This window comes from Melospiza georgiana, chromosome 1 (genome assembly GCF_028018845.1).
Source record: "Melospiza georgiana isolate bMelGeo1 chromosome 1, bMelGeo1.pri, whole genome shotgun sequence".
NCBI classification, from domain to species: domain Eukaryota; kingdom Metazoa; phylum Chordata; class Aves; order Passeriformes; family Passerellidae; genus Melospiza; species Melospiza georgiana.
Window position 1 is genome coordinate 136,595,851 of NC_080430.1, and position 25,598 is coordinate 136,621,448.

Below are 25,598 nucleotides of genomic sequence, written 5' to 3' on the forward strand. Positions count from 1 at the left end.
ACAAACCTCAACTCTCTCAGCCTTTCCTCTTAGGAGAAGTGCCCCAGACTTCTGATCATACTTTTGGCTCTCCTTTAGTCCTGCAGATTACACCACCCAGCTTGGTGTCATCTGCAAACTTGCTGAGTGTGCCCTTGAAGACACTCTCTGTGTCACTATGGAAAATAGAGGTCTTGATAGAACAGCTCAGGCTGGGAGGCTTCTCCAGAATGAATGAGGTCCAAAGTCCTGCTGAAAATATTTGGAGGTTAGACCCAACTCCCAGGTTAGATCAAGGCACCCAAAACTTTTTTCGGCATAATTGTGAATCTATATCATCAATAATGGAATTTCCATAATTTCTCTGGGCAAACTGGTCCACCCTTTGAGCCCCCTTATTATGAAAACTAAATGGAATTAAATTTTCCTTTGCTTTAACTTGCTTCTTTTCTCTCTCATACTCTAGTTGTGCACCTCTGGTGCTCTTTCTAAATCAGTTAGCCCTCATTACTTGCTAGAACACAGTGTGGATTCATACTCAATTTGTTGTCCACCAGGACCCCCAGATCCTCTTATGCAAAACTGTTATCTAGTCAGTCATCTTCAAGTCTTTACTCTCACATGGGCCATTGCTATGCATCATGAAGTTTCTGCATTTTGAGATCACTTTGAGTGGAGAAAAACTGATATACTAAATACAGAACTGGGTAAAAAATCCTCCTGCTTGTTTTTGCCTTCTATTTGATTGTCCTAATGACACAAAGAAAAATCTTTCCCTGACATGGAGTTAGTTTATAGAGATGATAAATTAACTACATACTTCCTTCTCTTTACTAAGACAGACTTTGTGTCTGGAAATAATCAAGCAAAATGCTACTGCACATGCCTCTATAAAATAATAGATGCAATTAAAAATAACTCTGACTAGAAAGAATGGAAAAGTTATAAATAACTTAGTTACTTCAATGTGAATCGGTTGGTCAAAAATGAGAACCTAGATAAGAATCTCCTTTTTTGTCATCATACAATATGTTATTCAATGCTTACAGTTCCACTAGTAAATCTTGTAACCATGGTTAACATAATTATGTGCTTATGAAACAAAAGGGTATGCTTCTTATTAGTAGAAACAAAATCTGTCTGTTAAAAGAAAATTAAAAATATTTACATTAAACATTGCTTTCTCAGAGATGTTCTGACACAGTGTAAGATGTCTATTCAGATATACCTAGTCAGTCTAATTTGAGCAACAGTTTCTAAAAATACAGTAAATATTTGGTAAAGTGTACTGCCAAAACAGTTACTTCCTAAATTCTGCAGTAGTCTGGTGTAATTGCACTAGTATGAAACTAAATTAACCAGATCTGTCGTATGACTGTCAGAGCTGAAGGGAGAATGATTTTTAAAATGTGCATTTGAGAGAATTTAATTTATTGCTTCTTAAGGTTCATGGAAGTCTATTAAGACCCCATTCCTTATCAAGGTTACTGCCTTATTGAGTCTGTGTGTTCAAATTTGCTCACTAGAATATTTTTAGGGAAATCAACTGCCTTTATCACATCTAGAAAAGCTGAGAATTTGAGTCAAATAGATACATGTGATCTACAAAAATAGCAGTAAATGAAACATGCTCAAACCACTGTCTAGCACTGAGGCCAACTAGAACAATAAAATATGCTTCCTGAAGTGTTTGTTCATTGCTAATTTCTAGGTATTTCCATACCTGGGAGTAATTTGGAAAAGCGCTAGTTTTATTAGTCAAAGCCATTTCAAGGACTGCTGGGACAGTCAAGATAGTCAAATAAGAGTCCATTTGTCCAAGATTTTTCTCTGTTACTGTTTAATTCATGTTTTTGGACACTTCTCAAATAGAGATTAGTAAGGAGTACTACCCCTTGGGCAATATCAAACTGTGTGGTGCAGCCTACAAACTGGAGGGAATGGATGCCATCCAGAGGGACCTTGACAGGCTTGAGAGGTGGGCCTACACATGCAGCTCAAAAAGACCAAGTGCAGTGTTCTGCACATGGGTTACACTAATTACCCCTACCCGCAGAGCCTGCACGATGAAGAGATTGAGAGCAGACCTGCAGAGAAGGACTTGGAGATAAATTGGTGAATGAAAAATTAGCCGTGGGATGGCAGTGTATGCTCAGAACTGAGAGCCAACTGTATCCCAGGCTGTGTCAAAAATTGTGGCCAGCATGTCAAGGAAGGTGATTCACCCTTGTCTACTCCAGCCTGCTGAGATTCTGCTGAGATTCCACCAGAAGTGCTGCACCCAGCTCTGGAGTCCTCAGTACAGGAGAGACATTGACCACAAAAATAATCAGAGAGGTGGAGCATCTCTCCTATGAGGAAAGGCTAAGAGAATTGTGATTTTTCTTGCAATTCTGCAGGGGGTGATGATTTTAAAGAAGGTAGATTTAGACTAGATATAAGGGTGAAATTTTTTGTGCTGAGAGTGGTGAGACACTGGCTTGTCAGAGAAGTTGTGGATGTCCCATTGTTGGAAGTTGTTCAAGGTCAGGTTGGACATGGCTCTGAGCAACTTGATCTATCAGACAATGTCCCTGTCCAAAGCAGATGGGATGGACTAAATGATCTTTAAAGTTCTACTGGAAATCAAACAATTCTATGATTCTATGATATTGTTATGGAAATCAAGATTGGCAAAATCACTGGTAGGATTTTCTTAACTGGAATTTTAGACTTTGCCCAGATGTATTTCAGGTTGCTGTAAGGAGTTCACTGAGAGGAGAGCCAAGATAACCCCAGCACAAACATGCTCTTACCAACAAGGGTCATCCTCACAGGGTCTGAGCACAGCAAGCACAGCAGGATCCTGGCAACAGGCTCCATCTACAAGGCCAAGTGGTGGACCAGGTTTAGAGTCCATCCAGGGAGTCCAGTCAGGAAAAAAAAGACAGGGTCAGAGACAGGGCTAGAGACAAGGCTGCAAGACGGGTCCAAAATCTGTCTGGGAGACAGGACCAGAGGCAGAACTGGAGGTAGACACACCTAAACATTGCCCAGGCAGTGAACAAAGCCTGACCTGAGATGGACAACAAAGATCCATGGGCACAGATTGTGGGTGAAAGTCCTGCTGGGAGTCCCAGGGCAATTAATTTGTGTAGATTATTTTTTATGATAATTATCTTTCAAGAGTCAAAGTTTAATCAAAAGTCAGCTGATTTGGAAGAAATAATCAGTATGGCCATATGCCTGAGTAATATAGATAATGAAATAAGGTTCATGGATATGTTTTTTTTTCACAAATCATATGCATCCAGAACTCATCAAATTTCATGGAAATGTTAATAGAAAAGTTTTCACCTTATCTGCTGTTACTGTGACATTTAATTTTTTAAAATACATCTGGGCAAGCTCAGATACATAGAGTAAGGAAGAGTGAAGGAAGGCAATTTTACTGTTTGGAACAGCACATTATTATAATTTCCTGTAAAAGAGTAAATTCTTTTTTTTGCTTGCTTGCTAAGTGAAGGAAAACCTTTGACCAATACTGCATTTGCTCCTAAAAATTCCCATAGAAATTGTCTGTCCATAAAAAAAAAAAAAAAAAAAAAAAAAAAAAAAAAAAAAAAAAACCAGAAAAAAAACAATTTTCCTTTCCCCCTCAGCACATCCTCATTTTTTAAAAATACTCCAGTACATGGTGATGGACTTTAATAAAGACTAGACAGACGCAGCACTGGTCTCAGCCCCCTGAACACTATGTCTGAAAGAAGAAACCCTCAAGAATGGAGGATGTACCAAGCACTGAATTACAGCCTAGAGACTGAAACATTTAATATCTGTTTCCTAATGGCTTGGATAGAACTGCACACAAATTGGCTCTGTCTGCCAATTTATTTTTTTCTCCCCTCTATCTTTATTGATAATATAACAGAGCAACAGGTAATTTTCATTAATAGCTAATTGCTGAGCAATAATAACCTCTGGAAGGGTGGGCTAGGACTACCCTGTCTCTTCACAGCAAGAAATAAGGGAGCAGAAGAGCACTCAGCACCTCATTTGCACTCTAATAGAAGACAGGGGAGCCTTATTAACAAGAAACTAGCACAAAGCTGCAAGGTATGAGACAAAATTGCATCAAGTCCTGGAAAAGATAGAGTGTGGAAGAAGGTAAACAAAGCACCTGAGAGTAGAGATCAGAGGAAATGGAAGGACAAAAAGAGCTTCTGTGACCTCTCCTCTGTGTCTTTTAAAAGCCTTTAAGCCCTGTTGAATTTGTAAGAGTATTTCATCTTCCCAGATTACCAAAGCGATTACAATGTACTATTTATACTAAGGCAGTACACTGAAACCCCAGTCAAAGATCATGAGCCCTGCCATGCAAAATACTGCATGAAATAATAATAATCCATATTTGGAGGCTAAATAGTCAAGATCACAGACAGGAAAAAATTGCATTGGGTAACTGAGACTTTCTATGCTTTTAGATTTCATCTCAAAATCTTACACATTCTCAGTTATGTTTGGAGAGGAACAAAACATTATATCTGATATGACACTTTCAGAATATAGTTATTACAAACAAAATATAAAAATAAAAATGCATTAAATACATTTTAATAAAATATTAAATTTATTTTAAAAATATCATTCTCACCCAGAAAGCATACTCACCTGTTTTTGCTTTTTCAAATGCAGAAACAGCTTTCAACGTTTTCTAAAAAAAAAGGAATTCCAGTACTGCAAGCTTCCATATGACCATGGGTGGTTCAGGCAAACTGAACTTCATGCTTGTGGTTTGCCATTTTCATAGCTACGTCCTATTACTTAATAGACTCTACCAGTCCTTTATAAAGATTTTTTTCCCTCTTTAATTTGCCTAATAGCAAGAAAAGAAAACAAAACAAAGATTAAGAGGCAATTTGCTACGTGGTGCATAGCCAGGTTAATAAAAAGAACTCCTGCTGGTAGCATGTTCTTAGTGAGTAATGCACTTCATTACCTCAATAGCCTCGAAAAAGAAAATTACTGTGCTTATTAGTGCTTGCTATCCACTAGTTAGAACACATCAATTCACCCAGTAGATGCACCTTAGAGAAACTATGTCCTACCACAAGTATAAAATCTCAGCACATTAGTGAAACAAACTCAGTATCAACCCTCTGCAGAGTCTCCAGAAATCCTTGGTTACTGTAGGAGCACCAGGGATGTACCAAAACAACACTCATGGCAATAAACTCCAATCACATTTAGATGAAGTATAACAAGGCCAGTGCCTGGCCTTACAAAAAATCCCAGTTTAAAAACAGTTCCAAGTACATTTTATGGAGAGGCTAATACATTTCCTTAGTTGTTTTCAGCTAATCATTCTATCTGTTTACCTGAAATGGTAAACAGATAGAACGCATCTAATATATTTATTAGGCCTGACTTAAAATACATTAATGTTTTAAAAAATAAAATACTTTTCTTAGCACTTATGTTCCCTTCTGCTTAGGCCTTTTTTTTCAGAGCCTTTTACTTCTACTTCTAGGACTTGAGTTTCTGGAATGACTACATTGAGAACCTGTGAATTAAATAGAAAGGTGATGGTGTGCTGTCTGTACCAAAATGGATTAAACTTGCTGTAATCTTTGCTGAGATGTCTTTTCCCAGAGCCTTTAAATTCTATCTGATCTGCAGGATGCAGTTACCCTTGCTATTTAATTTCACTCACTCTGCATGGCAATCAAGTAGGCAGCCTGAAATTAAAAAGTAGTGAATTCAGAAGTTCTTCATTGAAGAATAAATGAAGTGAGGAAAGGGTAAATATGGTAAATATGTCATTATACAGACTGAAATGCAGGATTTTTTTACCCTTGCATTGTTTCAAATCATATACTCATAATATTCATACATATTTATTGCTAACTGTGTCAATGGAAAAAATTGGGTTTTTTTGAATATGTAACAAAGTAAGGGTATTATTTGTCATAATTTGCTGCTGATTGATTTCTTTGGCTAAATGCAATTTCTGTGCATTTTGTGTAAATTCTACATTCACTTAGTATTTTTTAAAGTAAGAAACATTTTTGTAAAGAAAGAAAAGATAATTTATTTAAAATTTTATCTCTGCTATTATATGTTGAGTCATTTTCGAGGAAAAAAGCAAAATGAGCATTGTGACACGTACACTACTATGTGCAATATAAAACATTTATATTTAAATTGCATTTGTAGTTAAATCGCATTTGTACCAAACATTTGCATATATATCAAGGCCTTTATTGATAAATCTAAGAGGTGTATAAATCTAAAGCATAATGCTTGCCATTTAGTAAAAGAAAACTGATCATTACTTCATGACAAGTGTAAGTCTTCATGCCTATGTTTAATCTTGTCCAACATATTTTATTAAAACACCCCATCTCCTGTTATTTACTCTTTTTCTAAATCTTAGCAATTTAGGATGAAAACATCCCATGTCGTGCAGCCCAAGAGAGGAACAGAGGAAACAGTGACAGGTGGATGTGTGAGGGTCAGATGGGAAGTCAAACACATCTGGCAGCCCAGGTTTATTCAGTACCCAGGGTAAGGGATACCCAGGAGGAGAGGTGTGGTGAGCAGGGTCTGCAGGGAGCACACCTGCCCTGCTGCTGTGTTTGGAAAGGAACGTGTCGGGGTCCTGCAGAAGGGGAGAGGATGGTCCTAAATAGCAGTGATTGGAAGTCATCTCAGAGGAGTAGGTTCTTTCTCTCAGAGTTTCTGTGTGATCCTGGGAAAGGTACATGTAGTCAGCTCCTACACAGGTTGTGCTGTAACAGTTTACCCCAGTGAAGGTAGATTTGCAACAAAGATGGTCACACCAAGGTAATTTTATATAATTAGCAAGGGCAACAATGGCCCATGGCCCATGGCATGAAGTTTGAGAACACACGCTTAATTATAGAATTACCCGACATTCTTAGTCATCATACAATTATTACCCTTGTACCAAATCCTTTTTGTTTGGGAAAAAAAAATTAAAATGAAAATATTAAAATGTGCAGATGGACAAAAAAGTGAGATAAAAGAGAAAGGCCCCTAAATTTTACCCCATGTTAAAAATGCATAGGACAAATTGTACCAAAAGAGATTTACATTGAGGAAAAAGAAATTCTAAAAGGAAGCTAGTGAAGCACAGAAATAAATTCTTCAGAAAAAATACGGAATAGACATGACTAGCCAAGAGATATTTAAGAAAAGGTTAGATAAGAATATTTCAGGTGTACCTGATCCTGCTTGGAGCTGTGAGGACAGGATATCTCAAACGTCCCTAGAGCCTTATGGTTGTATGACTATTTTAGGGACTCTATGAAGACAGATGACAAACAAAAGCATGTATTGGAAATAAAGTTTTTCAAATTTGAGACTTTTTTCCTACCTTTGAAAATATTCAGAGTGGGAAATTTTATGGCATTTTTATTTTTGTTTTTAATTCCCTGCATATTAAGAAAAACTCAAAGATAGAAAATAGGAAGTATTTGTGTTGTGCTCATGAACTCTGTACAAACATGTACTTTGATTAAATTATTTTACATAGTTGTAAATTAAAGGCTTATGTATGTAAGATATGTGTTAGTATTTAAATGCTAAAATGTTAAAAATTCCTGATAAATGGCAGATGCCCCAGTCAAATTTAATTACTTACAGATAAGAAACAATGACAAAACAGCACCAGATAAGGAAATAAATGAAAGTTACTTTAGATTATTGTACCTTTGCTCTAAAGCAATTAGTATTAGAAATTATTCTGTCCTTATTTCTCACATCATAATAAATAGTGCAATTAAAAAACAGTATATCACCTGTTACCTTCAGGAAAGGTGATTTTTTCACAGCTAATTGATTCTTTCAAAATCCCTACTACTTTCTTTCTACTTCTTTTATAGTTCCTACTGCAGAATTTTTAATTAAAATAAAATCTTATTCACATTTTAATCTGGTACCTCAGTGAGAGTTCCATGTGTTCAGCATTGAGACAGACTTCTCCTTTGAGAGTACTGTAAAGAAGATTAGAGGATTCACAGGTTGTTGTGACTAAATAACTAGGAGGATTGTCAGAGAAGCTGCTGTGAAATAAAATTTAGCTAAAAAGCAGGAATCTCTGCAGCCTAGATGATGAGATTTCAGTCTGCATTGCATCAAGGAGTTTATTCTGAGCTCAATACCAGTGGATAAATCTGAAAGATAGTGCCTTCCTTGAACACTGTTGTTTCCATATCTATTTTGCTTTATGAACACAACACATGGTCTGGGAAATGGATGATCTATGCATTTTTTTTTCAAGAATATTTTTTTAGGGCCCAAATAAGCATGATCTCTGTATAAAGATTCTGAACTAAGGGAAAATCATGAATTCCAATGGCAAGATTTTCTTACATGTTTTCTGCATGAAGCTCCTAAGTGCCTATGGCCCATTCTTGCTTATACATACATTAAACCAAAACCAACACAAATATTATGGTGTCACTATGTTTAAATACATGAAACACATAATAAAATATATAGTATGACAAAGGAACGTCACTTTAAAATAAAATTATGTTGTGAAAAACAACTCAATCCTAAAATGAAGTTAAATAAAAATGTGATTTATTCTATTTTATTGCAAAGAAAAGTCAATATAATGCCAGTATTTAAAAAATGCATCAAATAGAAAAGGACATAATGTTCTGTATCAGTAAAAATGGGTCTTTATCAGACACTTTCCCTTGCTAGGAATGGTTCAGATTTGTATTAGGGAAAAAAAGTCATCAGTGAAAGAGTGGAAAAGGCAAGTGTCTGGATGTGGCGCTTGGTTTAGGGATAACTGTGATGGTGCTGGGTTGTCTGTTGGACTAGATGATTTGAAGTTCTCTTCCAACTTTGATGATTCTGTGATTAAAGGAAAAGATGATGGGTCAGAGGAAGGCACTTGTTTCAAGACAGTTCAGGAAAATTACAATTTAATTAAGAGCTTTTTGAAAGTCCATGGAATCTAATGTGTGAACAGCTTGTTCCAAGACTTTAAGATAATCTATATATCTTAGAAACTTACTTTCTTAGCACTTGAACTGTTAAGATATTTTGAATAAGAAGTTGATGGCAAATATACAGGTTAAGTCACTTATCCACTTCCCAAACTTTTATAAATTTCAGGTTTGTTTGCTGAAAAGGATTTCATGTCAGGCTGCATACATTCTTTTGCTTTCTTGGGAATCACAGCCTACAACAGTCTTCATGATCTTAGCTAATATAATCTTGAAGTCTATCTCACTTCTTTCAACTGCTCCTCACTCATAATGAAAGCTGCCTAAAATTCTGGTCATTAAAGGCTTGAAAACTTTCTTCATATGTTTAACTCATGATAATTCACTGTTCCTCTCCTCACATTTATTCTTCTCACAATACTTTTTCTCAGCTCAAATACCTATTTTCCCATGATTCAGCACTAAAATTTAATCTCATGGACAGTGATCTTATTATGTCTCAATCTGGTTTTTTGTCCTTTTCAAAGTCATGTTCCCAGTAACCTTGACCAATCTAAGAGACTTTCTCGCGTCTTAGATGATGGGAATGCACCTTTTGAGTATAGTTGGTCAGAATAATTTTCACATTGGGCTATATTCCAATGTTAATATTTACTTCCTTGGCAGTATGTAATATGCATTCTACAGTTATATTTGCACCAGTGTTTTCCATAGCCAGATTATGTATGGCTCGTAGGCAACTTCCCTTTGACTAAACACTTGGACATTTATCCCTTTGTCACCTGCAACTGATGATCTCAGCATTTACAAACAACATTCCTACAATTTGATTCTAAATACGTGTCTGTAGTATGGGGCATTAGATTTGTCCTCATTTCTATTACTTGGACTAAATAACTCAAATTTTCTTGCATAGGAATCCTTCCTACTTTTTAATCTTCCAAATCCAATGCCCTATTAAAAATCACTAGTACACTACTACATCTTGTAACAAAATCATGAAGGGGACTATTAAAGCTCACTCTTAAAATCCCATCAGCATCCTGTGCAGATAAAGGAGGAGAAAAATAGTCTCTGTTCACAGGCAATTCAAGCAGAAACCTATCTCAGTAATTCTGAACCTCTCCTCAGGGAAGCCTTCTTTGGAATATAAAGACAGTAGAACGAAAATAGGGGAATTTAGCTTTTTGGAATACCTCTATTGCTGTACCAAGCAAGTGACTAGTATGTTGGATTTTTTCTATTACTAGCTTTCCTAGTAATTTAGGATGACCAATCTTAGACTTGGAACTCAGAGCTTCCATAGTATTACTCACACTGTGATTGTCAGCAAAAATTGAGGACGTATTTTTGAATCAATACATATCATGATGCTTGCAGATACATTTTTCTTTCTCTCTAAAATCTTTCTCATCTGTGCCATCATGCTCTGTGTATTATCATATCCTTCCGAAAACTGATTATCTGAATCAGAGATTCTCCCTAATTTATTCAGAAAAGACTTTTTTTTCAAGACAGAGATTGTAAATGCAATCACAAATCACAACATCAGAGCTCAATAAAAGTATTGAAAGCAGGACCAAGAACTCTATTGCCGTGTAATTAGCAGAAAGTTTCTTAGGTGCTGCAAATAAAATAAGGTTATAACTGAAATCAGCAAAAAGTATTATGGATATTTTCCAGGCAGCATACATTTATGAAATACATTTTCTCAGGGGTCACTAGGTAGATTAAATGTGAAATTGAACTCAGGTATTTGGTGTTCATGGCCAGAAACAGAGAGGAATTAAAACCCCAGATGGCAACTTAGAAAAGGGCAAGACTTCTGAACTGTTGCATCTCTTATCACTGTTTATTTGAACTTTTGACACAGAAAATTTTCAAGCCACAGTCCTTAACAGCTATTGCATACATTAGTATACTCAATACAGTATTTCCATAGCCTGTTTTAAGGTGATATTCTTTAATTATGCTATAGGTGTCAAAATCTTTTCTTGTGGCTTGGGGAGAATAAAAGCACTGCAATTTTATCACTAAAAAAACAAGTTTAAATCTACAAGTTTTACAAAAATAAAATCTAGAAGTGAAAAATGTCACAGACATATTTTGTGAAAAATCCTTTCTTGGGATTTTTCTCCCTTCTGAGAAGCTGTGGCCTCAGCAACAAATGTAAACAATGGTTATCTGCTGCTGTGGAATGCAAAAGGTGTGTCCATGATTGGTCTCCTGTGGATGTTTGGATTTACTGGCCACTCACGGCAGAGCTGTTCTCATACTCTGCTGGGACACAGAACTTTGTTATTCATTCTTTTCTATTCTTAGCTTAGCTAGCCTTCTGAGAACTTTTCCTTCTATTTCCTTTTAGTATAGTTATAATGTAATATATATATCATAAAATAATAAATCAAGCCTTCTGAACATGGATTCATTCAACATTCTTGTCTCTCTCTCACCCTGAAAACCCTTGTGACCACTGTCACAGAAAAATATTAGAAAACTATATTATTATTATACTTCTCATTTTACATATATTGCTATCATTAAACAAAATACGTTTGTGATAGTAGAAAGACTGTGTGCATAGTACATGAGTTGCTATCCTAACTTTCATTTCCTAGGCCACATGAAGTAACTTGAACAGGGAATAAACATTTCCACTCTGTAAAGGACTACATGGAGACTAAGACAGACCTAGGTCTATTGTAACATACTGCACAAAGGTCAAAGATAAGATGGGACAGAAGGAGTCCAGTTTAATTAAAAGTAATTTAGTGAAGTTTCAATGGACTTCATTTGCCCAGGCAATTTAAAGTGCACCCCCACACAAAGTACACATACAATAAACATCCTCAAATTAGCAGTGTTCAACATGCTTCCTTCTCTTCCGTCTGTATTAACCAAAGAAAATTTAAAGTAAGCATCTTGTTACAAGAAAATAATGGAGTAGGACATAATGCAAGCCAAATGAGAAGTAGGGCAAGGAAAATCAATTTGTCATCAACTGCAGGGCAAATAACTTTAAACTAATTCACATAGATTGTAATCAGTACCAAATAGAAACATGGCTCCTCTGTGCTACATTGTACCAAATTCATGATAGAGGAGACTTTAACTTTTGTTGGAATACCTGTGAAACTGGAGGAGAATCTCAAGCAGTTTGTAGCTTATTCCTAGAAAGAAGTTAGTAGGAGTCTTTGTCATGACTCTTGTGGTAAGGGTACGTAACTATAAGATAGCTAATGACCTGAGCAAATACAGCAACAACAAAGACTAAGAACTATTTTAAAGTCTTTGCATAGAAGCAAAAAATGAATTGTGAGATGTTAGCTCAAAACCAGAAATGTCATTACCTTACAGATGGCCTGAGCAAAGGGACAATGTGACACAAAAGGAACTGTGATGAGATTACAAAATGTATCAGAACTGTTTTGATTAATCTCCTGTCTGAGGAGTTTTAAGAAAGAGACAATATACAAGGCTTAATATAGAGGAATGACAAGCATATAATTCCAAACTTTTGCTTCTGCTTCTAAGTGGAGCATATCTCCACTTTATCCAATGGTTTTATTGCTGAAGGATTTTTTTATGCTTAAATTATACTTCCTTGGGCACTGTGATTTGTGTTGTGTCTCCAGAAAACTGCTTCTCAAAAAGCTAGACACATCCCACTCTGACACTCTCCTTTTTTAGCTACAGCTCCTTCTGTTAGAAATTTCAAAGTAGGTTTAGGTTTTGAGGAGACATGGTGTTTATTCAAAGAGCACTTTTGCAGCAGTGTTCATTTCTTCCCTACCCAAGGTACTGCCATACCACTTTTCCCCTACTCACATTTGGGAAGATTTTCTCAAGAATCTGGGCATTTCAAGCATATGTCACTTTTGATCTGCTGCTACTCTTGCTGTAGCCACATCCCTGTGGAACTTGTGAGAGCCGAAAAACTGTTAAGAAAGAAAGAACCATTTCCTGCTGTAGCTCCTATATTGGGCATAGCTTTCAGAATTTCAGTACAGGGTTGCAAGTGTGACCTGTGGCAAGGAGACTTCAAGCTGCCTTGTGTCAGTCCCAGCCATTTCCAACCATCTCTGACACCCGTGCATCACATCAGCTGAGAAGGGCTGAGTCAAGGATACAGAAAAAGATTCCCATGTCCTGGTCTCTACATAGAGGAAGTCCAAATGTGTGGCCCAGCTGCCAGCTGAGTTACACTCAAAAACAACCCCAGTCTGCAAAATCAGACAGTAGCAAATAATCAAGGATGAAATTTCAAGTAAGAATAAGCACTGAAGAGTTGATCAAGAATCACTTTCACCTGGATGTTATATTTGACTGCCCAGCGTGCATAAAACCTAACAAAAGCATTAGTTTCAGTGCAGAGTATGAGTCTGCAAGTGTTTGAAAATCAATAGTTCTCAGGTTTGAACAGATGCTGTGAGTGCTGCAATATCAGCTTAGTGTTACTATGACCCTGAGCAAACTCTTAGCAGAAAAAGAAGAAACCTCAGCAAGAAGACCAGTATTTTGTTTCCACTGAAAACAGATGCAATTTTTTTTTACCTCATGTAAGCTATGACAAACCATAAAAATCATAGATGAAACAAATTTTCCCAACATTAGAAAGTGTAAAGTAAGCATAAGTCCCTCCTCCTCCACCTGCACTTCCTGTCATCACTAGGATATTGCCTCATTGTGCTCATATCACAATGAGCACATTTTTACACACAGATGTGAAGAGGATGCCGTGTAACTTAGTGAATACATCAGGAAAACTCTTGGCCCTACACAGCCACAGTAGAACTTGGTGAACAGCAGCAGTGGGAAGCCATTAGTGCAGCAGGCTAAACAGGGTACCCTGACCTCTGCTTGAAATAACACGCAGACTGCGGCTGACATGAGCAGGAGGCAAGAGCAGGAAACTTGGGTTTCCACTTAGCGTGAATGAAGTGATATGAACAAACACTGTGCTCCCTAAAGATCCAATCTCAATGTCTGAATTCAGTTCAGAAATAGAATTGCCACTGTTTCTTTCCATTGATTTCCAGTACATGAAGCCTTTTTTCCCCCTTTTGTTTTAACCAGTGCACAGAAGCCAGCAGGTCCCGGTCCCCAAACAAATGAGTATGCTGATGCCCAGCTTCAAGAGATTGTCAAGAAATTGCGTGAAAGGGCAAATGTCTACAAGGAAAAGCTGAATGACCCAGTGATATCTTCACCCGAAGCGAGTCCTCCAACTTGTAAGTGCCTCTAGAAATAGCTGTGCATTTGCTCAGTTTAAAACTGAAAATAATTTTGTAGTAACAGAAAATACGGTGATAATTTTTTTGTAAGTGTAGTGTGTTTATCCACTGGAAAGGATCACTTTGTGCCCTATGAAGTCAATTTATCCCTATTTCTCTACAGTTAGCCATAATCCTAAAGTATACCCTCCCTTTGAATGACATCACTGAAGAATTTGGGGGAAAAGCTTATAGAGGCAGTTTCTAGAATCATTCATGTCAATAAGTTTTCTGTATTTTGAAATAGCTCCCAGAGATGTTTATTCATGAAGATGAATCTGAAACATATGAAGAAACATATATCTTATGAGTGAATGTTAGTCACTTTGATATGGGATCTTCTGTGGAAATAAAGTAAAAAAAATTTTAGCCTTGACAGAAATCTGGACACACTGAAGACTTTAAGTCCATGCTTTAAATAGAGCAAACTCATCTGATATTAATCAATCATTGACTTTTGACAAAATATGAAATATAAATCAATTTTTCTCCTCTTCAAAGAAAAGTTTGACTTTCCTTTCCACAAAGAAATTAGTGTGGTGGGTTTATGTTCTGGCACTTTTTAGTAGCTGTTCATTTTGTATGTGGTTTTTTAAAAGCTGTAAAAATGGTCCCTGAAGAATAATAAACTATATCAACTGATAAAGGATTTTTTTTTCTAAATTGTATATTTACTGATCTACATCTTTTGTTCTCTTTGTAGAACTTATGATCTTTATTTCCTAACTTATTATAGATCCAGTTTGTCATATTACTGCTGTGTATCCTAATCAGAGGTAAAGCCACCAGAATTAATAGGACACACGTGCAAACAAGATTATCCAGCTCAAAGATGCAAGAACTGGGTTCAAAGGAGTGCTTCAAGGCTTTTATCAGCCTAGAAATGTTGAAAAACATGGGCTTCCCCACGTAGTTTCACCTGCTGCATCTTGCATATCAGGTCTCAGGAGAGGGGAGAGATCAGCCCATGACACAGCTGTCTTTTCTTATCTCCATCCTCACTGCATTCATTCTTTGCACCAGTCATGTAAAGATAAATACTCAGTTGTGTTAATGAATGCTAAATTATGAATTAGCAATTTTCTTGTCAGTTTTATAAAAGGTGTAACTTGTAAGCAATGTCCAGGGAAATTCAGCAATATAGATACTGCACTCTGCAACCTAAGTTCAGGATAGCAGATGTACATGTTTATACCAGTGGTGATTTTATTCTTCAAGTGGTTTTCTATGTATTTAATATAATGAATTTATTCACTGCCCAGTGTTTTTAGAAGATATTTTAACATGATGAAGCTTATCTTCATGTTAAACCAGGGTGAATTAATTGAGCGATTATTAAAATGCCTATATTTTTGGTAACCTATGTGTCTAGCACCAAAGAAGCCTCCACCCCCAGCAAAAGATGAAAAAAAAGATGAAAAAAAAGATGAAAAAAAAGATGAAAAGAAAGAGGAGGCAGAAGCAAAGCCAGAGGAGGATCATTACTGTGATATGCTGTGCTGTAAATTCAAAAAACCTCCACTGAAAAAATACATGGAGTATATGAAGCTACCAGATACCATTGACTCATACACAGGTAAATTTAAATCTGTGTAAAAGAATGGGGTAAAGTCATATTGAAGTGACCTCGCACTACATGGTGGCTTACACGGGCTCACACCTGTGAGGCACCATAAGATACACATTCCAGTTTGCGATTCCCAGGGACACAGGGGTCCTGTCCTAAAATCATTTATTCCAAACAGGGAAAATTGACATCAGTTTTAAAGATGGTACGCAAAAAAGTGTAATGAAAACTGACAAGAATTAGAACCCAAGTCTTCTGTTTCTTGATCTGGAATTTGTATCATTCATTAGGGCCAAATGTGGAATTTGCAGACAACCTCAACATGGGAAGAGATGAGAGTCTTGACTCCATGTTTCAGAAGGCTGATTTATTATTTTATGATATATATTATATTAAAAGAAAATTATATATTAAAACTGTACTAAAAGAATAGAAGAAAGGATTTCATCAGAAGGCTCGGAATGAATAGAAAAGAATGATAATAAAATCTTGTGATTGACCAGAGAGTCTGAGACAGCAAGACTGTGATTGGCCATTAATTAAAAGCAACCACATGAGACCAATCAAAGATGCACCTGTTCCATTCCACAGCAGTAGATAATTATTGTTTACATTTCATTTCTGAGGCCTCTCAGCTTCTCAGGAGAAAATATCCTAGCAAAAGGGTTTTTCATAAAATATGTCCGTGACAGCCAAATAATTATTTTGTCAGTTATCATATACATGAGCAAGATGCAATATCTTATATGCAATAATTATATTTGATCATGTAAGTTTCTTCAGGTGCACTGAATATGCTTTCATTTTTGAAAATTCCTTGTGTGACTCCTCTTTCCAAGCTATATCACTTTAGCAGCGTTCCAGCTGCAAAAGGGAGAATGGTAGGTGGGTCTGGGCTGAAGCATTCCCAGAGGCTGCAGCAGAATGAACGTGGCTAAAGAACGGCAGCAGGCCCCAAGTTCACACCTCTGTGTTCCATCTTCCTCCTTGCAGACCGCCGTTACGTGGCGTGGCTGATGCTTGTGACAATTGCCTATAACTGGAACTGCTGGTTCATCCCCCTGCGCTACGTGTTCCCGTACCAAACCCCCAGTAACACCATCTACTGGCTTGTCATCGATGTCATCTGCGACCTCTGCTACCTGTGCGACTTGATCGTTTTCCAGCCCCGAGTGCGGTTTATCAAAGGGGGAGATATAATAGTAAGTATTGGAAGTGGGACTTCCATGGGCAGTGGTTGTGTGTTAGAATATAGAAATTCATCCAAGCTGACACTTCTTTTGTATCACTGTGTCGAATCTATGTAACTTTTTTATCTGTCAAAGGGTTCATATATTTTTCATCACTGACCTTCCATTCTAGACTGACGTTCCGTTATCCTATGTGGGAAGAAACACATCCATTACCTGAATTATTAAAAATTGGAAAAAACTCAAGATTTCAAATTTGAAAGTAACAGACGAGAACAGCTGAAACAGGCATACAGCTCCAAACAGATTCCTCATTGGAATCAGTGGTCATATGTAATAGTGCATAAATATAAATTAAATATAAATATAAATATAAATATAAATATAAATATAAATATAAATATAAATATAAATATAAATATAAATATAAATATAAATATAAATATAAATATAAATATAAATATAAATATAAATATAAATATATGTTTGTATGTTTTTGTGAAACTTTCACCTATTTGTACAAGAATCACAGTTGAAGACAGGGCATATTCCGCTAGGATTGGACATGATATGCACGTTTTGTAACAGATATTGACATGGTGGTTTTATTTTTTCCAAAATCAGAGCAAATCCTTGTAATTTTTGGATACTTTGAAAATAACTTATTTGAGATAATCTCTTTTGGGGAAATAAGTATGTTCAATTTTGATTCTTGCTACAATTTTTGTGTTATCTTTTTATAGAGAAATGTAAAATAAAATTTTAAACAAGTATCTGAAAGTTTGCCTTTAATCTACCAAAGGGTATGTAGAATGTTAACTTTTCTTTAGTCTTCCCTGCTTTGGATTCTTTGACATCTTATAGAAAAAAGATACCTAATTCAGAAAAAAAAATTTTTGATTACTTCAACCTGACTTTACTGGGCCCAACAGACAGAAAATTCAAAATTATATATCTTCAAATCTAATTTGGATTTTAGAAAATTTTAGTTTTCTAGAAATTAGTTTTTTAGAAAACTAATCTAATTAGTGCTTTTAGAAAAAATTTATACATTGTACATGTACGATATTACTGATACCTTTACAGACCAAGCTGTGCTAATATAATTTCAATAGATATTAAATGCAGTGCAGTGGAACGTATTTTTCCACACTAAGATATTCAGTAACTAGATTTGCCTAAATCCACAAAACTCAATTTTTATGAACAAAGTTAAAACTCTAAAATATGAAGCTCAGCTTCTATTTCCCTTGAAGCTATTTCTACTATTCACAGATTTTAGTGCACAGAAACCATCTCCTGCCTGATCTCTTGCATTAAGTTTAATGTTTAAAGTGATAATAGTGAAAGTTGGAATGGAAATATGATTAAGATCTTAAAGCTATTTTTAAAATTTCCCTGATATAAATACAGAAAGTACAATAATAGATAAATTTCTTTATATACTTGTGATTATCCTTTCTTATTACATTAGCATCAGTTCCAGTGAAGAACAATTTAAAAATAAAAAGCTAATCATTACTAATGAATGCAGTGTTGATTATTGTAATGCTAGTAATGCTAGCATGTTAATGTTAGCTTTCAAGGAGCTAATTTTGTACAGCATCATTTGAAACACTCTTTGAGTTGTTCTTGGAATCACTACAGATAAATACATTTTTTGCCATGAAATGAAGGGGGTTGGGTTGAACATGAAGTCATACAGGTGTCTTGAGAGGAAAGTTTTGTGGAAAAAATGTAATGTAATTTTCTAGACCAACACCCTGATTGGAAAAAAACAGACAAACCTCAACTGTCATTTTTTCAAGTGATTCTAATAAAATCTGATCTAATGTAAGCTGTACTAATAACAGTACTTCTTCTCAGAAATGCATACAGATATTTCTCCATTCATACTTTTAGACCATCATTAATTTAACTGTCATCACCACTACTGTCCTGTGGAATAGCAGAGGCTCATCCTTGACATTTTGATCTTGACTATACCCTTTTCTCCTTTCATTATCACTGTAGTCAGACAGAGCAGAAACAGAGAAATTCTACCGCAGCTCTGTGAAGTTTCGGGTAAGTAGAACCTGTCTTACTGATGCCAATATGAACTGCTGCCTGTTCACAGGATTTTTTTTTTCATTCACTGAAAATCACTGTTGGTTTAAGAACATCACCAGAAAACATTGGCTCAATGGCATGTAATGTAATGGCGTACAATGAAACAATGGCTCACCAGCTGAAGACTGACATCTTCATAAACAGTGTTTAACTGCAAGAGAGATTATTTATAAATGCAATTTTAAATATTATTTTGGAATTGTAACAAATTAATAAAAAAGAATTTGATTAGTTTTTGAGAGGTCATCCCAGCACACACTAAAGACAATAACACCATTTGCCAGAGATTTGTTTAAAAAAATTAAAACTCCTGAAGAGAGATGATAATTATTCTGTAAACTCTTTTGAAGTACCTCATTGTAATGAACATTTCATAACTGACAGGAGCCAAAAATTCAAACTAAGATTTTTTATGGTCATGGCACTTTATAAAAACAAAGATGCATTTGATTTAGGAAAATTCTTAATGTTGCTCCTAAATGTTGGGGTTATTTGTCAGTGGAAGATAGGTAGTTAATTGAATTCCTGATGAACTTACAGGTCTGTTACTATAAGCACACACCTCAGTCATTGCCCTCTCCCCTTCTCTATTTTTGCACCTGTGTTGTTCAGAGTTGCTTTTTTTCTCAGTGACTGTGGTATCATTACTTAAATACTTGATATTAAGCTATCCAAAATGCAGGATATACACTATAGAGTCAAAGTGGATTTGTAGGGGTTTAAGTTCCCACTTGAGGTATGTTTAGGGCTCTTGATTTCTGAAAAAAACTAATGTGAGTTTTCTCATGACACACAAGATATAGAATTAGTGTGGGAATTTGTCATATGATTAGGTACTAATTAGCAGTTACTGATATTAATGCACTTTTGACTAAATTTTCCCTCCTCTTAGACATTTGTCTGAGAGCGGGAGAGAAAGGAGACCATAAGAGGCTGTTTCTCTCAATCAATTTCTTGGTTTGCTTTGCACACTGTTCAGGTATTAATTGCTTCTTGCCTGCATGGAATAAAAGGTCAGAGCTGCAGGGTGGCTGCTGCCAACACAATTCACACCCCTCAGAGCAAACGCTCACTGAATTTCTGATTCAGTGAGATGAAGCCCAGAGTTCCACATCCCTCTCTTCCAAGCAATAGCAGCAACAAAGCAAGGTATCCCAAGATCTTTAAAAAGGAAAAGATAAATTTGCAACAGCTTTCCTTCTCTGTCTTAGGAAATAATAAAGACACATACAAGAAGAGTAATCACATTGTTGATGGACTGCAGGGAGATGTTGAAAACCTTAGTGATATGGGAAGAAGCAGCATAATATTTTTGATAGAAGAAAAGAAACTGCAAACCAACCAACCAACAAAAAAAAAAAAAAACATAAAACAAAAAACACAACCAAAAAAAAATACAACTCAGTCAAATTTATTATCCTACGATGAATATGAATCTGTTGTTTGGAACACATGCCTTTTGTAGGTTGCAAGCAAGAAATCTAACTCATTGTGCTCCCTCAAATTGCTTTAGGCAGCCTTGTTTGAAAGCTTTCAAGAAGGACCTTCAAGAATTGCTTTTAAGAAGTGCTTTAAAGGCCTTTTAAGAAGTGCTTGTGTAGTGGCCTCCCCACCTGCACTCACCAGCTCAATGCCAAATATTTTAGTCCGATCAGAACTACAACTGAAAAAAAAGAATGTATTAATGACCAAATATATGAGATACTGTTAATAATCCACATGAAACAGATTAAAATCTCAGGCACAGGGGACTCAAAAGCAGGGCAGAGCCAAGCTGTTGGTGTTTTCAAGGAGATAATCTTACCTGCCAGTACCTAGGAAGCTACATGCTTAGCATGCTGACTCTTCAAATATCATCACAGTCATGATTCAGTCTAAGCAGGCTTTTGACAGCAAGTAAATACATTATGATTACTATGAAATTTAAATTGACCTCTCTGCTCTTTAACAGCTTGATGTGATATCGGTGTTTCCATTTGACATTTTATACTTCTTCTTTGGATTTAATCCAGCACTTCGAGCAAACAGGATGCTGAAGGTAAGATCTGTGTTAGCGATGGATTGCTAACCATGTCTAGATGTTTTTGCAATGCCACAGAAATTTTTTTATAATATTTAGGAATATGAAATTTAGAAACTTTAAAATATCTTCAGGCTAAGGTACAACATAACTTAATAAAGAAACAAAAAATACAGGCCATAGTCTAGCCAAATTAAGTCCTTATTTTCTTATTTTTCTTCTGACCTTATTATTTCCTAACATTAAACAGTATTTTTTGATTTAAGCTATTTTTCACATTTTTTAAATTAGATTAATCTCAAATTACCTGTTCCATTCTCAAAGACTAAAAAAAAAATCACTAAGTAATGCCAATGTACCTTCCCCTTGAGTTGCTCATGTCAGGTGTTTAAAAACATAGGAAATAATTTTGAGGACAAAAACTATATACAGAAAACACAAACCTACTTTTGTTATCAACTCCAAAGACCTTGAAGTTGTGTAATGAAAAGTCTGAGAAGGGATTAGAACACGGGCCACTGTGAGGCTAAATGCATTTCTCTGCACACAATCAACATGCTTACAAAGAATTGGCTTTCATTTAAAGCTGGGAGAATACAGAACTCTGGCAATAAAACGAAGGTGTTCTTCATTTTGGTATTCAATAAAACTTCAAAAATTCCTTAAATCAGAACTAAAATAATATGAAAGAATGAAAAGTTAAATAGTACCTTGTATTAGGCAACCAGCTGTGTACTGAATAAAAACAAAGGAAAAAGCTACATGCAATCCCTGATTGATCAACTGCAAGTAGTGAACAGGAATAATTTGATACAGCTGCCATTGATACAGAGTATCCTCTAGAATGTGGCTGTTGATACATATGATCACTTACAGGAAAGTTACTGGAAGTTCAGGAAGAGCAAAAATGCATGTAATTCTTTGTGATCATGTTGCCCAAGCAATTATATGTGTATGAGGAAGTAGAAGTTGTTCATCTGAAGTACTCTGGCCCAAACAGCAAGGTTATTTCTGTAATCACTCAACACCCAGAAAAACACTTGACTCAAATTTATCTTTGTTTTTCAGCTCGTATTTTTGTTAAATGTTTGTCATGATTTAGGAATAGTGTTCTCCAATTTAGTACTCCCACTAAAACTGCATGCCTGGTCCCTCTCCACCTTCAACTGGAGGCACAAAAGGCAATGATCACAGGTTGAGATAAGAACAATTTACTGGAAACAACAATGAGACAAGAAAATGAATGCTAGCAACAACATTGCTAATGACAGAGGGTGTAAGAAAAGAAGTGATTCACATGGAAAAACTCCCCAATAATAAACAATACCAGACAGCTCCCTCAGCTAGATTTTCTCAACAGAAAGGAACAGCTTTCTTCCCTAGAAGAAACAGTCCCTTTGTCCCACTCCCAGCAATGACCTGAGATTGTATAGAATAGCATGAGTGTTAGCCATGCCTCTCCCAACTACTGCAAAAATTAACCCTGTCCTGGCCAGAACCAATATTTATAGAAAGTTTGATTGCTGAAAAATCCATTTTCAAAATGTGTATGTGAATTAATGCCAGTACTATTATAAAAAAAATGTGTACTGAAAAATAATGATTAGATTACTTTTATTTGTTTTCCATTCAGCATAACACATTCTTTGAGTTTAATGATCGTTTGGAAGCTATTATGGAAAAAGCATACATCTACAGGTATGTGCTGATAAAACTCAAGTAGCATGCAAAGCTTGGCACCGAATGCATCTCAAATGATTTCATGAGTTGTCAGTTAAGCATTGGGTGAAATATGATACATCTTTAACTGTTCCATTTAAAGGGTTTTTTTAAATATCTGCCTTTATGGTAATCATTAAAATTATATATATATATATATATATATATATATAACGCCTCACTTATGTATGAAATCTAGCTCAGTTCAGCTGGCCTGCTTCTGGCAAAATTTTCACCAAACTGAGGCTTCTGACGAAATTTAATTGGTGAGAAGTTTCAGAAAGTTTCTTTTCTGAAAGAGCTAAAGAAACACTTTCTTAAGTTGCTAATAGTGGTTCCAAACCCTCAGAAGCTGTTTATTTGTACTTAATAGGAGTTATGAGCCTGGGCCTCTGTCAACATTTTTCTTCAAACATGCTCTCCCCATGAACCTGGCATGTTCAGAAACTTGATCCTCCACTGCCCTGGCTACAGCTGGAATGAGGATCAATTGAGCACAGTTCACAAATAGTGATTGTAGCTGTAGTCTGCTGAACTGTGTTCTCACCTTCTGCATTGGCAGAAAGAATTTTGGATCCAACTCAAGTAGTCCAGGGCAGAGCTATGGCAACACTCATAGGCCCCTGGGCTGCCAGTGATGCTGCTAAGGTGCAAGGAACCCGTCTGCTTTGTTGTCATTATTGTCAAAGTCTTCAGCACTGCTTTACCTTGCGTAATTCCTACACCAACAAATCCTTTTCCCTGTCCCAGTTTTGGGGCATGTATTGTTCCTGTCTGCTGGTGTTGTAGAAATATGTTGGCTACCATCTTATTTCATTTCAGAGATTATGGCAGTTAAACAGCACACTTGATATTAATACATTCCAATGAGATATTTTATGAGATTTAAAAACAAGCTAAAGTTCAAAAAGAGGTTCAAATATCTGCTCTTTCATTTTTTCATGTACCTACGAAATAAAACAAAACTTGAAGGTTTGAAAGTTATACTAAAATAGTTTTGATATGCTGAACTTCACAAAATTTATTCCTATATTTACTTCTCCTTTTGCTTATGGAAGATTCTGTTGTGGTTTGATTTGGGTTTTCTTTGGTTTGGTTTGGTTTTTGATTTTTTTTTAATTATTTTGGTTTAAGAGAGGACTGAATTTCCACAAGATGAAGAAATTTCTTGTCAGTTTCTGAATCTCTGCCCTCTTCAGTTTCTAATTTCATTTTTTTTAAGAATGAACCTTCATCTGTCCATGGTGTTTAACTTGTTCTACTATTGATAAGCTTTAAAATTAATTATTTTTAAATTAATTACTTTCCATATTATATTCTTTGCTTTTTGGAGTCATAATTCAATATTTTTTCTGTATTTCCTATAACATTTGCAGAGAGTATTGAGAGATACACTATCTATAGATAATATATAATAATATAGACAATTCTGATTCAAGTAATTAGTTTTTATATAACAATACTGTTATAAGTACATGGATTTCAAAGAAATGGGAACAAATTTAGAACTCATTTTCACCCAAATAAAGTTTTTCAAGGGACAGAGTTTCACACTCTTATAAAAATATGGAATGGGAGATGAAGATTCAAAGGAGAAGTTGTAAAGGGGATGTGTATATCCTCAAGCTAGACCAGCTTTGAAGGATGTGATATTTATTTACATGTCAAAAAAAGGAAAAGTGCTCATTTTGAAAGGCTAAGACCCACAGAGCAAAATCTCACTGGTCCTGTAAAATGTATGCAGTAGCAGAGCCAGCCACTCTGCCCTGTCAGAGAGGTTTTTTAGTATGATATTGGTTAAGAACCACAACTGTGTTTGCTGCTTGTCTTTGCTTCCTGGCCAAAGGCCCACTCAGATTTCCAGTATTAAATCCCTTGCAGAATGTAAACTGCAGAATCTAAATATTTCAAAGCGAATCTATTTTCTAATTCATACTTCAGAAAACACTGACTCCTGGTTTTCTCATTGACAAATGGACAACAGGGGTAGTTTTACAGAAGAGTACAATCAGGAGCTAAAAAATCTTTAAAACCCCAGTCTTTTTGTGCAAACTATTTCATTTAATTTTAATGTGGCAATCATGCTTTGGTCTGAGATTGGTGAAACCACACTTTGAGCAATAAGGCACCAATTAATAGCTAGATAATATCAAACTAAGCTTCTACAGCAAGGGGAATTCCTTCCTCAAACTAATTAGTTTGAGTTTGTAGAAATAGAGCTAGCACGAGTTACTTACATCTACTCATTGTGATAAGTTCAATATATATCTGGAGAAATATAACAGAGCAGAGGTTTCTGGAATCTCCACTCAGACCTCAGGAGTCCACTTTCATGGATTCAGACTTGAACAGAAGACCTAGCATGGACAATATTGCAGCATTACAAGACCACAACAGCTCTATGCTGTTCTCTGTAGCTTGCAATCCTAAACAGAGCTGTCCTGGAAGCACACCAACTTTTAAACAGAGAAATAGCATTCATTTGTGAGCATCATAAAGAAGAATAATACACTTAGGTAGATTATCTAATGGCATGGAAAGACCAAGGAGGGCATAAAAAGGTACCTGAAGAAGCAGCAGAGGAGTGCTTCATGAAGTAACCACAGAGATATTGGCTCCCATTACCTTTGTTTATAGATCCAACTTAGTTAGATCTTATTAAATTCTCATAAAAGCACTTAATCAGTTATTCTGTACTGCATAATGCAGTTGAATTCTAGCTGTAGCAGATAAACTCATTAACTACCAGTCTGTGTTTAGGCAAGTCCTGCCCTT

At 35.8% G+C, this 25,598-nt stretch overlaps 1 protein-coding gene across 1 annotated transcript in view; it reads left to right on the top strand.

Moving 5' to 3' along the window:
• CNGB3 (cyclic nucleotide gated channel subunit beta 3) overlaps positions 1-25,598 on the top strand; it is a 59,340-nt gene that overhangs the window by 11,789 nt on the left and 21,953 nt on the right. The window contains exons 4-9 of the mRNA XM_058035494.1: positions 14,022-14,176; positions 15,591-15,794; positions 16,779-16,987; positions 18,989-19,039; positions 21,036-21,122; positions 22,738-22,802. Of these exons, the coding sequence (XP_057891477.1) occupies positions 14,022-14,176; positions 15,591-15,794; positions 16,779-16,987; positions 18,989-19,039; positions 21,036-21,122; positions 22,738-22,802 (771 nt within the window). The remainder of the gene's footprint in view (positions 1-14,021; positions 14,177-15,590; positions 15,795-16,778; positions 16,988-18,988; positions 19,040-21,035; positions 21,123-22,737; positions 22,803-25,598) is intronic.